A 17,944-nucleotide genomic window follows, 5' to 3' on the forward strand; every position below is an offset into this window, starting at 1 on the left:
GTACTGGAATATATTCTGAGTTGTTCTGGGAGACATTTGTCAGCATCTGCTTTACATCCTCATAATTTCAAACATTTTTGAGTTTGACCATGGGCATTTTAAAGAAACAAAAAGCCTTGAGTTTCTAATTTGCTTAGTTCAGCAGAGAACTTGCTGAACTTCTGATGAATAATAACACTTTAAGGAATGGAGGTATCAAGAAACTTGAAGGGAGAATAATGCTATCCTTAAGGAGGGCAGTATTTATGGACAATTATTGCTTTTAAGTAGTATTTTTTTTAACAGGAAAATTGCAATATTTAATTCCTTCTCTTTGTATAGATGGGCTGTCTCTAAAGCACAGTAATTTTACTAGGGATAGAAAGGAAAGGTAAATTCAGTGAACTCTTGAGAGCATGTGTATGTGTGCATGTGTCAGTGTGAGAATTGGTGGTAGAAATGAATCCCTAAAGTCAGTCTGTTCTGATGAAATACCCTTCCTGTTCATAATGAAAATGGTTATTAACATTATTTTTGGTACTCAGGGGATTTGTTGAAAAGCTTTCATAGACCAAAAGTGGTAAAAGACTTGCAAGCCAGTAGCACAGTCTTGTAGCTGCTCTTGTTATTGGTGCTCTACTGTTCCAAATTGGACATAAGCAGTAGGGATTATTTGGGAAGAAAGCTCCATGAAAAGTTACTTGGCTGGAGCCTCATGTCATCTTTTACCATGTGCAGTAACTGATGGTGAAATCTATATCCCAAAAAAACATTAATAGTGGAAGAGACATTGCAGCAAACTGTTGAGACAGCTGGGAGCCAGGAAGTTTGATAGATTTTACTCTTGGCTTGCTATTGATTTCTTAAATCAGTGACAAGATGGTAATGATAATCACATTTTATAATACAGATTTATGCCTATGAAGTGTATTAAAAGCACAAACCATTTCTCAGAGAATTTTCTCTGGATGTAATAGAATCAAGTAGAAGCTCAAGTCTTTAAATGCAAGAAGCTATTTAGGTTGTCTTACTGCTAAACTGAAGTATTGAATTTATGTTCACTGCCTCTCTCAAAAAGGGTAGGTGATGATGGAGTATAGTCAACAGATCCCTTAATCGACATTACCTAAGAAGGTATGTTCATGTAGTGCAGAATGCTGCCGTATACATGGCACTGTATTTAGCTCTAGCTTACGCATAGCCTTCTAACTGCAGCTGCACTGTTCTCCTATATATTATTTTACGTATTCCATGTACAATAGGGAATCTGTATTCTTTGTATTTAGCCCAGTTAGCTGTTTGTTCTGCCTTTTTAAATAGTATACTTTGCCCTTGAGAAAGAGAGCCCTGAGCAGTCAGGTTGAAAGTTCCTGTATAGAAGCCAATGCATTATATGGCTATAAGTATGTACACGCTATTTGTTATTTATATGGAAAATGTTGTAGGCTTTTTATGATAGTATGCCCCTTATGTAGTGGGGGAGGCCAACAACCATTGTATATGAAAGTATAAAACTCAAGGGATCCTCTAGCTATGGAATGCCAGTTCTTAAGTTACGCTGAAGGCTGCTGCAGGACAGATGGCATCCATTGTACACAGCTGGAAAGAAGCTCTGGGTATATTAATCTAAAAGGGTAAGCATCCTTTCTCTTTTCTATCCTTCCACAACGTGTGTGTGGTGGGGGGGACATGACACCCAGAATCTGTATGTTGCAGCTTCACTGATCATATTTTCTAAAGAAAAAAATAAAAAATTGCTTAAAATCAATGACTAAAACAGTCCAAAGTAGATGGTTCTTACCCTAGAAAAAGAAACGATTCTAAACATACATACTCAAAAGTCACTTCTACAGTCACTAATAACTTCAGATTATTTATGCTTATGTGTATTTTTTAATGAGTACAAGTACTGGTAAGTTTATTTCTAATGTACAAGGGGAAAGTACTAATCCAGAAGAAACACTGATATATTTCTTATTTGCCTTTGACAGAAGGTTTGGTCCAAGGATTGAATGAATTCAACAACAATTTGAACATGCAGGTTTGGTACACAGAAAAGGATGCTCATCAAAGACATTGTTTATTGCACTTCTATCCAGCAGTGTGTGTTTAGGGTTTATATAAGCAAGACACTAGACAAAAATTTCTAGAAATAACTAACTAAACTGTCTGGTGTTTGGACTTTAAATTTCATCTCCCAAAAACAGGTCACGAGCTGAGTCAGGCTCAGGCTTCAAACCTGCTTGGTCCTCCAGACTTTCTAATTCTTTACGCACTTCCTGAATGACACTGCTTTCTTCGTAATCGGAAAGAATATCTCTGGGTATCAAGCTGAGAAATGGCATCTCATCCATAGTTAAGGGATCTTCTTTTTCATTATTCCTGGTTTCATTGGCAGACAGTTCACACACAGATGTAGTGCTGTGGCTGTTGGAAAAAGAGAGGCATCTGGTCATATAGTGCATCTTTTCATGTTCTTTTGCTAGTTGCTTAATAAAAGTCTTCATTCTTGCCCCACATGAAAGCATGTTAAATGCATAATACTGTCATATACTGTAGCTGACTTCATAAACATCTGGTTTTTACGTGCTTGACAGCTGGACAGTTAAAGATGAGATTTCCACATACAGAGCTAGAATAAAGATCCCAGTAACAAAAACTGTTTTGAGACTGGGACACAAGATGGCAGTGGACCTCAGCACAATCTGGCCCTTCTACCTACACGCAATGGTGTTGACTAGTCCATTCTGTTCATGTCATAATACCAAGTTAAGAAACATGATACTCCAGCTTAAAAGGAATGCAGGAAAAAATGTCGTTTGCCATCAAGCAGTAGAGTTGAGAAAACTGTGAGCATTATATATATATTTGGTTCTAAAGAGGATAGTATAATAGCTGTATTTGCTGCTGTCCATCTTGAAAAGTAGCTTCAGCTGCCTGCAAACAAACATCCCGCATTTGTTGTAGGAACTTTAGAAGACAACACGAATGATTTATGTTTGTTGACAAGAAGCAGGGGAATAGAACTTGATCACGGTGCATCTGCTACCTCTTTGTGCTGCATGGGACAGAAGAGGGCTACAGTTTCTGACAGTGCAAGGTGACCACTGCTTGTGCTGGGCACCCCTCAACAACTGCTTAAAGCTGCAGCCTCCTTCACTGGAAACAAACGGTAAATGAACTAAAGGTGTTCCTGAAGCTTATTTTGTGTACATTTTAAATTCTTGCATATTTTGCTTTCTAGGAGTTCTAAGACTTCCACTTGTGGGCAGACCATCCCCATATTCTCTAGGATATAATCTGATAGTTTCAGTGTTTATCACTCACTAGTAACATATAGCCAAAGGCCATTTCAGGCAGAGGTGGGCTGTTTCTTTTAATAAAAAATGTTATCTGAACCTTCAAATTCACCATGTAAATTCACAGAAGCAGCTTTATCTTACTGTCAGTGCGAGTCATGGGCAGGTGGTGTGCACAGTATTACTGTATCTGTGATAACTGTAAACAGATAAGTAATTCTTGTGACTATAGCTGGACAGTTCAGTTACATTCACACCTTAATTCATTTCTGTGTTTCTATATCCTCATCTGAAATGTTTTCCTCCTTACTAGACATGACATTTGCTGACGTACCTTCTCTGAGGTTAATGGTACTTGCACATTAACTAAAATCTTGGTGCTGAAAGGATGGGATCAACTGTGCTTGCTTCCTTAGATCACATTTATGAAACAGAATGTTATCTAATTACTTTTCATGCATGAAAAAAAATGTATAAACAGAGTTGGACACAGAAAAAGAGAGAAATATAATCTACATCTCTATCATAGCTATGCTGTTTTGTTGAAAGTCAATGAAAATTGTAGTGTAGGAACAAACTTAGAGAGCTTATTTCATAAATAACATGTAGGTTTTCTAAAAATGCTTTTAGTGCAAAACTGAAATGATCTCAGTTTCTCCCAAAGAAATTGCTGATAATGCAAATAACTGTCCTTTAAAGAATGATTAAAGGCATGATATATTAAAAGTTTTCGCTTCTAGTAGAAAATATGGAGTCAGCCCACTTCCAATTCCATGAAGCTCAATGATACCAAAGAAGTCTGCACAGTGTGAAGTGTTTCGAGTCTGAACAGTGGATCTTAAGTCAGCAGTAAGGAAACTAAAGTCAGCAGTAAGGAAACTAGCTTCTCAGGTTAGTTTGAAACTGAAGGAAAGTGGAAGCAAAGATACCTTTTTTCTTGTGATAGAAGTAACCTTCTGTAAAGCTGATCAGAGTACAGGAACATGCCTGTTTATACTTACTGCATGTATTAAAATGTCTTTAATATGTCTTAGGTATGAAAGCAAGCAAAATGCCTAACAGGAGCCCAATCTAACATAGAAAGTCAGTGGACAAGAGCTGTATGTAAAGAATTAAATTGGAATGTTACATCTCAACAGCTGTTAGTACTGTCTGATTGATTAAAAAGCAGTACCAGCCTGATACACAAACTTAATTCACACTGGATTAAGGTGTTGTGAAACACAATTAGGCTTATCTGTGTGGGACAAAGCAGTAAGTTTGAGAAAGGTTTAATGCTACCAATGACAAAAGCTGTTAAAACACTTTATAGTGCGGAAGAATCTGCAAGCGCTGTATCCATTTACCACAGAAAGAGAGCCCTCAAAAATTTCAAATAATTTGCTTGCCGGGGTTTGAACTTTACCTCTGAGGTTGGCAGATCAAGCCACTTGCACATGGGCATCTCTCAAGCACTCCATCGGGTTCCAGTTCCCAGGTGATCAGATTGAGAAGTCTGTTGGAAGGATCATGGCAGGGTTCACCTTCTTCAGGTAAGGGAGTGCACACAGGAAACAGTAGTTCTGCATGCCAGAGTAAATTAATTTTATGAGTTGTTGTTAACTGTCTGCTAAACTGAGATGGCCTAATCTTTCAGTCTACATGCCAGATATAAAAAGACAGACTTGATCTCTTTTTAAGTCCCCTTACGTATTAGGGAGCCATAACTTAAATGTTCTTTCCACTAGGTGGGAGTAAGACATTTGAAGTTTATGCTTAATGAGCAAGATCAACTCCTGCTTCTTCATGAAGAGACTACTGTCAATACAGTAGTACTGCACAACTCCATCCCTTGGAGATTTGAAAAACTCTGATACAGTGAATCCTTTGCAACGCATAGCATTAATGGTTTAAAATCCGAATAGAGAAATATCTCTATATTTTAGAACTCTGTTATTTTTCTTATTCTATTTCTTTGCAGAGGTCACAAATACAGAGCAATTGTTCAGAGACTAAATAACGAGGTTACAAGAACTACTCAGCCATTTAATTTCTTACAGTAATTCTACAATAGGTAAAGCTGTCTTGTGGCATTTGGGGCTTGGCACCCTTGTTTCTGCACAGGGGTGAATTTCCACTTGTGTAAGAAATTATTTATAAGGATACGTCGTTTCCTGATGCTAGTAACTCATAGTGTCAATCTTGAATTCAGCTCTTACAGATGTTCCTATCAAACGTCCCTTCTTCCTCTTGTCTTCATTCACCTCTTTTTTTGTGGTAGGGCAGAATAAAATATGTGAAGAGTTCAGAATTTAAGTTTTTAGAACAGGCTTGGTCAAAATATTTATATGTGTGTGTATATACAAAGACGCACACATATGCTTTAACGTATATGACTTACCAGTTCCTAATTCCAAAACATTATATGTTAAGCAGCGAATGCTCCATAGTTTACTATAATTTTATATACATGTAAAGACACTTTAATCTTTATTAGGACAACCTTTTGCAATACTATAGTGATGGAGGAAGACCTGAAAAACCCTAAAGCACTGCTAAAGCGGGCAACTGTAGAGAATAAAAATCCATTGCTGTTAACCAACAGCTGTATTTAAAGTTTTAATAATAATGTTCCATCAATTTCAGTCAATATTCTTATCTTTTGTATTGTTCCTTCCTGAGCTACAGGTTTGTACTAAATTTCATTTCAAGCCAAGCACTAACTTATACTCAAATTAGTGTGAATGTCTTATGCAGCTGAAATAATAATCATGAAGACACAGCTTGCTTGGATCCCATAGGAAATCAGGGCTACAGAAGCAGCATTACCTTCACAGTAGACTAGCCTAGTGCGATTACCGCTAATGAATGCATACTACTGATTACTCATCTCTGCAGCATAAGCAGAGATTCAAAGTCCTGCATGGTAAAAGTAACAGGCATTTATTAAAAGTGCTCTTTCTGTCTCATTTCAGAATCTGGGTACAAAGAAATCTCTGACAGAGCTTGGTAAAACCTGTAAATGCTTTAAGCAGAAACCTGATGAAGAGGAAAATAAAACTGCTCTAACCAAAACTTGCTGAAACCAAACTTCGGTAACATCAAAGGTCCACTGTGTAATGCTCAAAACCTGTAAATGGTTTAGGCATGCTTAAAATTGACAGGGAAAAGCTGAGCAGACCCACTTGCCTTTAAATGTTGTTTGAGCTTTCTCCTTTGTTCTCCTGAAATGCCCTAGTAGCCTTATCCACCAGCAGGCTGGCAGCGAAACAGGCAGCCCAACTATCAGTGAAGGTACAAGGTCACCTCTTGCTCATAGTAAGAGCCAGAAAAAAGCTGTCTAGAGGAGTATCTACCTGGTGTAGAGAGATGGTTGGAATTGTATCCTGTTGCTACACAATTAAGGTGAACTATGATAAAAGCAGGGAGGAACTAGTGGGTAGAAAACAGTAGAAAAAAGCTGGGCCCTCACCACGCAGGATTTAGGACTGATTTCAGGTCTGATACCTTCTCCTCCTCTCCTCCCTTCTCTAAATCAAGTTTCACATTCCCACGTGGACCGACAACATAAATCTGGCACATCATTCGTTTATGGATCTTGGCTGTCGGGTCCGTATTGCATAGCATAGTGCCCTGGAGGGCTCAAAAAAACCCTCCAAGTATGAAATGTATCTGCAGTCTGATTCTGATGGTCTGCTTGCTGATATGAAGGAAAAGCCACTTTCAGTAATCTCATTAATTTATTTTGTACATTTTTAATTCTCTTATTTTTGCTCTATTGGGTGAAAATTTGTCAGAGCTCTGCCACTTTTAAATGTCTGAGACTCCTTTAGAAACAGTTGATTTTTATGCTTCTCATGCTGGTCGCATCTCTAGCTTTTCTTGCACCATTGTGCAGCCCATCAGAATGTTTCTCCTAATTCTTTTGAAGTTTTATAATGAAGTTAATACAGTGCACTGCACAGGCCAAGGGAGAATGACCTATTGATACTGTAGAGATTTAACCACTTCACCTGGGCAAAAGAGCTCAATATTAACACTCCTGTATTATAAAATGAATAGGATAAAAAGCAAAACCTCTGTACCTTTCTGAAAAGCACAGCACATTCCAGGGTTGCAGTCATGTTGGTTCTCACAAATGGTGCCGTTCTCTCCTTTTGAAGTGGATTTCCTGCACTCGCCCCAAACGCAAAGCTGGTCTCCACAGCATTCAACATCCCGTGAGCAATGCTTGCAAATGGAAAAAGCACATGACAAAACTGTCACCCTAGCACTAATCACATATATCGACAGATGGCTAAACATAGAATTAGACTTTGGTCCTGAAGACAACTGCATATATGTGCTTTAAATATATGCATGTCATATTCCCACTGTTTTAACAGAACTGCTTAGGTTCTCAACTTCAAGCATACCTAGAACTATTTGCCAGACAGGAACCTCCACAGCAGAGTAACAGCACTCCTTCTATACTATTATACTTTCAATCTTACAAAACCTGAATTCTTATTTTAGCATTTACATCGAAACTGATCAGCAGCCAGACATCCTACAGTGTAATATGGTTTTCAGGGAAGCCTTTTGCAATCAAGGAAAATAAAAATTAATAAATGAAACATTATCAATAGAAAATGTTACTGATTTTTTTCCATTGTTAAATGCATTCAGGAATTTACAAATTGTTCAGAAGGATTGCTTTCAAAGAGCAAAGCAAAAAAATCTTACTAAAATTCAATTTTTAGTTGTATTAAGAACCAGACCTCATTTGTAACCAAGAATCTTTGAAAAAAATCTCTGAAAAAAAATTCTCTCTGCAAATCAGAAATGCAACTCTCTAGCTAAAGATAGCTTTGTATGACAATTGACCCAGTGTTTCAACTATACATGCCTAATAAATCAACCTAATAAAAGGGGTGTGTCACTTTGTTTCTTTTTTTAGGTAGTTTGATTAGCATCTTAAAGATGCCTTGGAGGTCAGCATTCTAACAGCTTTTTTTCTATCTGTGTAAAGCCCTGTCTAGGCAGCCATACAAAATCAGAATTTCTTTTCCATTGGATCCCACAGGAAGTGCTTAACACAGGGCAAGAAGTAGGACTATGCTAGCACTATTAAGACCTGCTAATTAAAAAGAAAAATGTTTTGTAATTGTGAGGGTTCCATGTCAGGGAATTGATCCCACCATCTTCAGTCTGAGCTCACTTTACAACAGGAATGTAGCTAGGACCTAATTTTTACTTTATTTATCCTACAAATGTTATACTGAGGACTCCAAAGGGGAGGGGTAGGTATTAGGTCATCCCAATCTTGATTTTTAATTATTCCATGTTAACATGAAAAATTATCAGTTTAACATTTTCTAAAATATGAAGAATAAGCTTTCTTAATGACACTTGAGCATACATTCAGGACTTGTGTTTAAGCAAGCATTCAGTCCACTGAAGTCAATAGAGCTCCCTGAAGTTATCAAAGTAAGTATTTAAATAACTTCAGGAACAGCCTGGTGCTTTTAGAGGATAATAATCCTATTGATTACATGACTTTACAGTAAGGTTTGCCTGCTTGTAGACTTAACTGTCTGGCATTTTTCAACAGACTGCTCTTAAACTGGATTTTCACCACAGAAAAAGCCTGAACTTCTCAGGCACCTATCACCTACAGAAGATAATCTAACCATAACTACTACCAAGAACATTTATCCTTTAGCTCAAATGACAGGAATCTACTGCTTCCTGAGGTTCACAGATTTAAATAATGTAAATTATCCATGTAAGAGGATCATTTATAGTAACAGTTGCATTACAGCATTGTACAAGTTGTCAACGAAGGGAAAAGCACAGGCTGCTGCAATTCTCTGTGTGAATGGAGAGCTGGAAATGACCAACTGTCAGCTGAGCCTTAGGAGCTGGCATGGTATTTCCTTTGCCCATTCCACTGCCAACCTACAATGCGTTAGTTTACACTGTCCTTAGGCCACCCAGCAAGTCAAGCCTGAGTCAGGAGGAGCGGAGTGCACATTTTAAAGCATATGAGAACAGAAACCTTAAAACCTAGTGAACAGGCAGAAAAAAAACCCCAACTCAAAACACTCTATGCTTCCATTTTTTAATCTCATGCAGAAAGCTTTGCATCTTTTCTATCAATTTTGACTTGCTGACATTAGCAGCAATAACTTCTTTATGGAGTTTCTAAAGACCACATAAAATCACATCTCATTCAGGACTTACTGTATGCTGGGTTTTACAGAGCTGACATTTGTATTTGTATTCAAAGGTGGAGAACTGGCAATATTTCCCTGTTTCACAGTCTTCGTCAATGATACACTCCTGAAGAAAAGGATAAAAGTGTAATTTGCCATGGTGTGAAAGAAATCCATACCTCTTCTTGAAATACCAGAAGGTCTTGATTATATTTCTTATTTGGGAACCAAGAAAAAAAGCTTGCTTCGGTTCTTCATACAATCACAGTTCTGTAATAGAACAATGCTATCTCCCTGGCATACCTAAATATTGTAGCCTCAAAGTGTTCGGTTGTATAAATATTAATACCAGCAATCTCAAGAAAATAAATTATCTTGTTCTGCAGGCTTTTTGGGTTTGGTTGGGTTGGTTGGGGTTTTTTGGGGGGGGGGGCACTGAAGGCATTTGTATTAAATCTATTCTACTTGTATTAGAGTACAGTTATGATTCATTACTTGTTGGCTGTTTTTTCAGATGTGGGGCAAGACCAAAGGAAAGAGGCTACGCTACAGCAGCTGCAGCAGCTGAGAGTATCATTATGCTCTGTGGGAGACCATTCTGCAACAACTTTCTTGATCCCAGGCCAGGACGGTTTATGCTGTCCTCCCTCCTCTCCCCCAGCAACATTAGTGCTGACCTCAGGAACTCTGCAGCATGGTTAGCTTCCCTAAACCAGCAAGTACAGCCCTAAGGGAGAAGGGAAATGTGTTTCCTTTTCCTTTTAACTGCTCCTCTGCTCCCCTTTGCAAGGAGCAGACAAATTCTTCTCAGGCAATCTTTGCAGTGCCTGAGCATTTTTGTCAGCAACCCCTGCCCTATGCTGAAAAATGCAGTGCTTCTTTTCATAGGAGTGGTAATGTTAAATGTTCCTGGGACTTTATGGTAACAGCAGCACTACCTTACAGCCAGTACTTCTAGGAAGCAGTAGATATCATACACTACTTGATTTCCTTTTCTTAGTTGATGGCATGTCTCTCATGCACCTATCACCATAGCCCATCACCTGCAAGCTCACAGCTGCAAATGTCTAAATACCTACACATGTAAATTTTAAATCCTTACTTTAATTTAATTTGAATATTGCAAGATATGCAGGAGCAGATTCTCAGCTGACATCATTCCTCTGGCATCTCCTTGCTATTGATGGAGTTAATTTACATTTAGTAACGTTCCAACCTGTCGAAGAACATGATTTCCACATCATATGCTTTCGAAATGCACGTAACAAACCCAACGTTTCCTTCCCTGTCGTCTGCTGCACATGAGTATTCAGCAGCCAGGTTTGAACATTAATTTAAGATTGACAAGTAGCGAAGAACCGCGTACATCCTATGGAAAAAAAAGCCCCACAGTTCCCTAATGCATCAGCCTTTGCTACCCAGTTGAGATGTTAGAGTAGTCCTCAAGCTAGCAACGTGCTTGAGCATGTTTAGCTTTTCAAACCTGGAATCATTTAATGGCATTAACAAAAATGTCCATGTGAGAGGGACACCTGAGTTCCCATCTGAATCACAAATTCAGACTAAAGTTTCTTCACCCAGAGGTCCCACAAGCACTCTGATAGAGATGGCTCACCTTTCATTCATACTGCACAGGATGAATGTACAAACCAGTCAGAAATTCCTCCTAGAACACAGCTCTGCAGGTATGGCAGCGAGGATAATAGAGAGAGTAAGTGTAGATGTTTGTGTACCCCTGATGTATCTGGTTCACAGGCAGGGTGTGTTTTCTCTTCCCAGCTAATGGTTACCTCTTAAAAATCATGTGATTACTCCTGTTCTCTAAAATGTGTTTTCTCCATGCTGGAAACAATCCAGCCAACAGAAGAATAAGTCATAGCACTGTCCTGAGTCGCTTGTACTCCATCATTGGCTGCTCTTTGGCAGATATTATCTCACTTGCTGGAGCAGATCAGCTGTCATCTGTGCAACCTTTATTGAAAGTTTCCACTAAGCTTTTAATTTTCTATTTCTATTTTTTTAGATCATTTTTCCCCAGACTGCTGACGTCTTCCACACCATCCCAGTTGTTTTTTGTGTTTCAGATGGGCTGAAAAGTAGCTCCGCAAGAAGTTTAAGTGAAGCTCTTAATTACTATAATCACTGAAACAGGAAAAGATTACACTGTGAAACAGCTATACTGTCTTCAGATCTTCTCTAGATTAAACCTTATGGAAGCTTCTTGCCCTGTGTGAGACAAGGCTGCTCTGCGTGAAGAGCAATTCCTAATCTAAGTTACCCATTTTGGCCACCTGAGATGTTGTCAAACAGTTTAATTACACAGAACTTAGAACAGAAGCCAAATACAGTCTACGGCCCAATTCTTTTCGTGTCAATGACATGATGTTCAGGTTATATGTTCATAATTAAGAAGCAGTCATTTCAGCTATTTTAAGACATTAGTATCACCAGGTCTAGGCGGCTATAAATTATCATAATATTTTTGCAGCTTGATTATTCCAGCACACTGTGTGTTCTGCTTGTTTGCTTTTGTGTTGCTACATAATCAGGTGGGTCAAAATCCAAATGTTACATAGTATGCTTGAGGTTTTGTGGTTCCAAGTTAGCAGTTAGCCACTTCTCTTCAGCAGCCATGCTCTTTCCAGCCAGTTTTCTGTCTGTAGCTTTGTCAGCTTCTTTTATGAATCCCTCTGTATAAACCATACTCAGAATAAACCATACTGTTTCATTCCTGTTCCATCCACTTTCAGGCAAACAGCCAGGTCTCAATGTAGTCAGTTTTTCCAGTCGTCCCTCTCCACAAAGGAGAAATCTTGCCATGATCGTTTTTTAAGCTCATGGAATAACTCCCTCTCTAGCTCTAAAACCACCTAACACCAAAGTTGCAATTGTCCAGTCACTGCTTTCTCCTGCACTAGTGAGTCCCCCATCAAAAAACTTCTTTTTCCTGTCTTACTGAATTGTGTCCCACCAGTTCAGACTTCCAGTTTTATAAGGGTTTTCAGCTGGGGAAAAAAATCCCTTCACAGTTTTCTTTCCTGGCATGGAAAAAGCATGCTTTCATATGCTCTCTGTGAAATTTTGTGCCACACTCCAATTTCCTTCACCCAGGTATTATAATCCATAGTCAATGCAGAACTCAGTAATGCTTACGCATGCAGATGTGTAACCGTTTATTTTTTTTCCTCTCTTTTTTTTTTTTAATTTATTTGATCAGGTTATAGACCTTTTCTAATCGGACTACCTTGAGACACAACAGTTGCTGGACAAGGAGCAAATGTAAACATCTTCATCAGCTGCAATAGATTCTGAACAATCCATTTTTTTCTGGAATTCTGCAAACTAAGTTATTTCTCAGAATATTTTGTCTTTGCAGGACTGTGTAAACTGAGGAGAGGGGGTGCTGGCTTCTGACATGCAGCAGAGCATACAAGTTGAGCAGATAGCTTAAAGACAGAATTAGCTACACTTATAATGGTGTACATCTCTCTGAAATCCATTACGTTGTTATACCAGTTAATTTAACGTAGCAGCAAAGCAATATGCTGTTTGAGAAGTGCTAAAGAATAATGCAGAGTGAAAGCAGGTTTGCCTATTTATTAATGGGTATACTAGGACCCATAAACAACAGAAGCCAGGATGGAGAAAAGCATGCTATGTACCTGTAAGAACATACTCAGCATCCTGTGGGCTCTTATTATAATATCGTACTCTGCAGTGAATAGCCTGCAACACCTGAAAGCAATTTGGGGGTTAGGATCTGTTCCAAAACCAATGGGGGGAGGGGGGGGGGGGGACGACACCAACAAAAGCCAACAAAACACTGAAACTCATAGAAAAGGTTCCCTGTATTATAATACTGCTAAAACAACTGCTGCTGAAAGACACTTCAATTTTCTTGTCTTTGGCAGATTATGCCAAGCTATTGTTTGCTTTCCTAAAGAATGGTTAGTCTCCACACTTGAGAATAAAAAAGTGACTGATGTTAGTGATAGTGAAGTATGGTAGGACCATAACTACCAGAAAACTGAAACAGATGCCTGAGTGCGAGATGGTACAGGAGTGTACAGGTCCGAACTGGTATAACAAGTTTTGACAAGAGTACTTTCCTTCGGGCTGAATGTTTACATATACATGGAATGGCACAGGAGAAAAAAGTTTTCTTTCAACGTGATAAGACAAAATCTTCACACTTCAGCCAATAGCATGCCTTTGACCTAGAAGGTGCTATGGGCTATTTTGGCAGACTGTACTTGACTGGTGGAGTGTAGCCAACTGTGGTGTGGACCACATTATCCTCTGCCCATATAACACACTATGGATAAAAAGAGAGAAGCAAAGAATTTCTCAGTTCAAGTTATGAAAGCAGAACTACAAGGCCAGAGTTAACCTACTTTCACATAGAAACCCACTTTCGTTTACAGTGTTCATCTGGTTTCTGTACCTCACTATGGTAATATTTTTAATACTCTGTTTTGGTGGTGATACGGTATGTACTGAAATCACGTTCATTTTGCTTTGTTCTTTTTCCCCTTAATTCCTTATTAACACCCTAAGTGTAGACTAGAAAATATGCTCAAGTCTATTCTGATACTGTCTGACTTTCAAAATGGAATCATTGATTTTAAATTAAAAATGGACATTTGATTTGTCTATTCCCTCTCCTCACTCACACTCACCCTACCTCCCACATTCTCAAAAAGTCATTCTTCAAAGATAACTTTAAAAAAAACTCTGTCACTATTCATATCTTTAGCCAATATTTGTCAGGGACAGGCAAATGACTGTCTGGAATGAGCTCTCCTTCCCTTCTGGGCTCTTTATGCTTCAGTTTAGAACCCAAGAAAGCAGAGGAGGGTGCTGTTGATGACTTTATATACAACTTTTCAATGGTGATTAATACATCTATTAAAGCCAGACACTGAACACTAAGGTGGGATGGGGTATATGGAACAAAAAATGCCCTTGTGGGTAAGGGGCAGCTGTAGTGGAGAAACTCAGTACCAGTTTGTCTGCCAAGGTCATTGTCAGCTCTGACTTGAGAACAGTAAGTGGGATTCAAATAGGAGAACCACTTTTCCCCTCCTTGTGTAAGCTATATGGCCCAGTTTGCTGGCTTATTCTGATCCAGTGGCAGTTTGTGACTACAAACCTTTTGAAACTGCCTAACAGCTAAAGGAGAGGCAGGCTTTTTTATTTTTTTTTTTTGCCTTGGCACTGTCCATACAGCTGTAAGCCAGAACAGCTGTTGCAAAGTGTTCATTCCTAACCCTCTATGGACTTCAAGTTCACAAGCCATAAAGTATAGAGGCAAAATTCATTGATTTCAGAGAGTTGAGGCAGTTTTGCCAGCAGGTACACAACATAGGAAGCAATGCTACAAAAGCAGTTGGTGTAACAATTAGAAAATGATTTTTAGTAACAACCTTGGAAATCCACGGGGGCACCTCTCGCAGTCTACTGGGACAACTATGCTTCAAAAGCTTCTCTGAACAAAAAGCCCTTTTACGTGTTTCTTAAACGCTCCTGATATAAAGAAATTTCCTTTTCAAAAACCTGTAACTCAAGTAAAACACAATGTTAACCTCCATAAATGGTAGCCTTCCCAAACACTTCCAACCGTATCTGTGAGACAATGATAACTTCAGCGATACATAGCTGAAGTGCTCTAGCAAAACCACTTGTTGATGTTGAAACTGACATTTCTTAGCAATTAGCACTTCTAAGAGTTAATATTTACCTCTGTGTTTACATATCCCCTTCTGGGTTTTAATTTCTAGAAGTCATTTCACATAGGGCTGGTCTCCATTACTGCAGCAGATGGCAAAAACTGCTGAGTAGTAAGGAAAAAAAAGCATAAAAACTGGTTTATATCCTACATGCACTACATCTATTAGAAAAATGGTAGAATTACATAGAATGGAATATTGTTTTATGGAAACTACTACCATAGTTTGAATTGCAGTAGTGTTCAAGCTCCTAATCTCTTAGTTGTCTAGACAGGGCACACACTGCATTTGTCTTTAATGAGATATGAATTAATTTGCCTTGAAATACCTCAAAACCTCTGTAATACTTTCCAGCAGAGTGAACCTCTTACCACTGTCCTGCCAAATACATAGCACTCATAAAAATAAGGACTACTGTTAAAAAAAGACATGCTAAAAAGAGCAGACATGTGAGTTGCAAACTATGGTATTAGTCACATCCCAGTGCTATGTGGGAAAGTCAGCTATTTGTGTGGCTGTTCAACGGAAATGTGACTTCTGAGCTCAAAACTAATAAATAATACAAGTGATTCCCTCCGTTTTGTCTCAAACTTCTCCATAGCACTAATCTCACCTGTTTCCTTTCCCCCTGTCAAGAAAACAGAAAAATCTTAATTGGAAAAACTTCATTTCTGGCTCTCCACATGATGGAAAATGAATGAATGCAAAATATATTTACATGACATAATTGAACATGACCCAAAGGCACTTGAACTTGGCTTTAGGTACCAAATGCGGCATAGCTATGTTAGCCTTAACATGCTGTCAAAAAGCCTAGGAAATTATTCGAGGTGGGTTGTAGTCACCCAATAAACTGCCTGCCACCAAAGCTAGTGTAAGAAGTCCACCCCTTTCTACACCATCTGCTTATTCTCACCACAAATACAGCGATGCTGTCACTGATCAGACTCTTATGCAGTTAATGTTCCAGGTCAAAAAAGAAATAAATAAAATGTCATATTATCCACAGCTTCAAGGAACTGAGACTTCAGTGAAAGAAGAAACTATATATAAAAGCAAAAAATAAAAGATTCCTGACAAACACCTCAGGATAATGAGAAAAATGATGTCTAGATGCTCTATCAGATCATGTTCTATTCCTCTGTACGTCATGCAATAATTTCATGGTAGGTCACTCTGCAGAAGCAGTCACTTTATTTTCTTCCCTCACCCCCTCTTTTTCTCAGTAAGCAATGTAATAATCTGATCCTGGCAAGAATACAGCCTCTGCAAATGCTCCTGAGTAGGAAACACAGTGCAAAATACTTATTTCAATTTATTTTGCAGTGGTATCAGAGGAGGCACACTAGAACTGTTCAAATTTGATAGAAAATCCCCACAAATTATAATCTGACAGGTAATTAACTTAGTCTGGAAATTAAGAGTAATCCAACTAAGAAAGGAGCAAAGGTCTGTGTATATGTATATATACATACATATATATGTATACAGCCATAGATATATATATATAGGGCTACATATTGCAGTGACTGTCTGCAATAGCAGAAGTCTCATCTCATCCCACCACACACATTTGCCCTAAAGCAGGCAGGACAGGTTATAACATGAAATTTCTTTTCTCTCGTTTGTCAGGTGTACTGTAGGCAGAGCAGGATGGTAGAAATTCTGACAACAAAATCTTCCTTTAGGCCTTCTGGAAACTTGGTGCCATGCTATACACTCAGTCCATTGTTTTTTAAATACACAGAGACTCTATAATCTTCTATATCCATAATTAGACAGAGAAGGAATATTCTGAAGTTAGACAATCTGAGACCCAAAACCAGTAGCCATGCGCTCCATGTTTAATTGTTCCATGTTAAGAAAAGCTTTTCACATACTATGAGATTATCAAATAAGGTCAAAATACCGATGCATGTTTATAAACAAAGTTTTCCTAATGATTTCGCAATTAATTGTCTTACTAGAGAAATGCATCTACCTGTGGATCTATTCATTGGAGAATAACAATTCTTCAACCTTTGATAATCAGAAGATGTGTCTAAAAGATCTTTGTTTTTATTCTAAATGTCTTGAGATACAGTAACAGTTATGGAAACACTGTAAAAGTGTGCTACAAAGCTCTAAAGTGCCATTATTTCTAAGTAGTCAGTAATCATATAAAGATACAGCTTTCATGTAATGGTGTGCCCAGGGCTGAATTTTAATGCAGGCGCCTCTTCTGTCTACAACTGGCAGCTACAAAAGTTTCCATGATTCACTACCAAACTATGTAAATTTTGAAAATTTATAAAAGCAAAACAACACAGAGTAGCTGTACACAACAAGGATGTGAAACAGCTGTGCAAAAGTTGTAAACAAGATTTCTGTACTTAATAGCTGCTTGCTAATCTTAATCACTAAATTAAGAGTAGCACACTGAGTAAGAGGCCAACCTGTGCCCGGTCCCTCACACAACTTATTTCAAACCCTGAATCTTATGTGCTTTGTTCTTATATGGCATACTTTTTTGGTATTTTACAGTTTCAACAAACTTATTTGCTGTGTTTAAGGTGTCAGCCAAAGATCATAATACTAGAACAGAAATACATGGGTAAGAATTAATCTACAATGGATTTTGCCTATAGCAGAGTTGACAGTGTGGGAGACTGCTGTTACTGTAGAGGAAAGGGAATAATTTATTTTCAATGAGCTGTAGATGGAAGAAAAAGGGTTTTAAATTACAGCAATAGAAACTTTAGAGTGAGCATCGAGTAGCATT

The 17,944-nt window shown here is 38.3% G+C and overlaps 1 protein-coding gene across 1 annotated transcript in view; it reads right to left on the reverse strand.

The window, feature by feature from the left end:
* Positions 1–2,040: 2,040 nt before the first annotated feature.
* The window catches only part of DKK3 (dickkopf Wnt signaling pathway inhibitor 3), a 29,674-nt gene continuing 13,770 nt past the window's right edge, over positions 2,041–17,944 (reverse strand). The window contains 4 exon segments of the mRNA XM_075048102.1: positions 2,041–2,406; positions 4,684–4,840; positions 7,343–7,487; positions 9,483–9,581. Coding sequence (XP_074904203.1) covers positions 2,163–2,406; positions 4,684–4,840; positions 7,343–7,487; positions 9,483–9,581 — 645 coding nt within the window. The 3' untranslated portion in view covers positions 2,041–2,162.

Source organism: Buteo buteo, chromosome 16, assembly GCF_964188355.1.
Source record: "Buteo buteo chromosome 16, bButBut1.hap1.1, whole genome shotgun sequence".
NCBI lineage: Eukaryota > Metazoa > Chordata > Aves > Accipitriformes > Accipitridae > Buteo > Buteo buteo.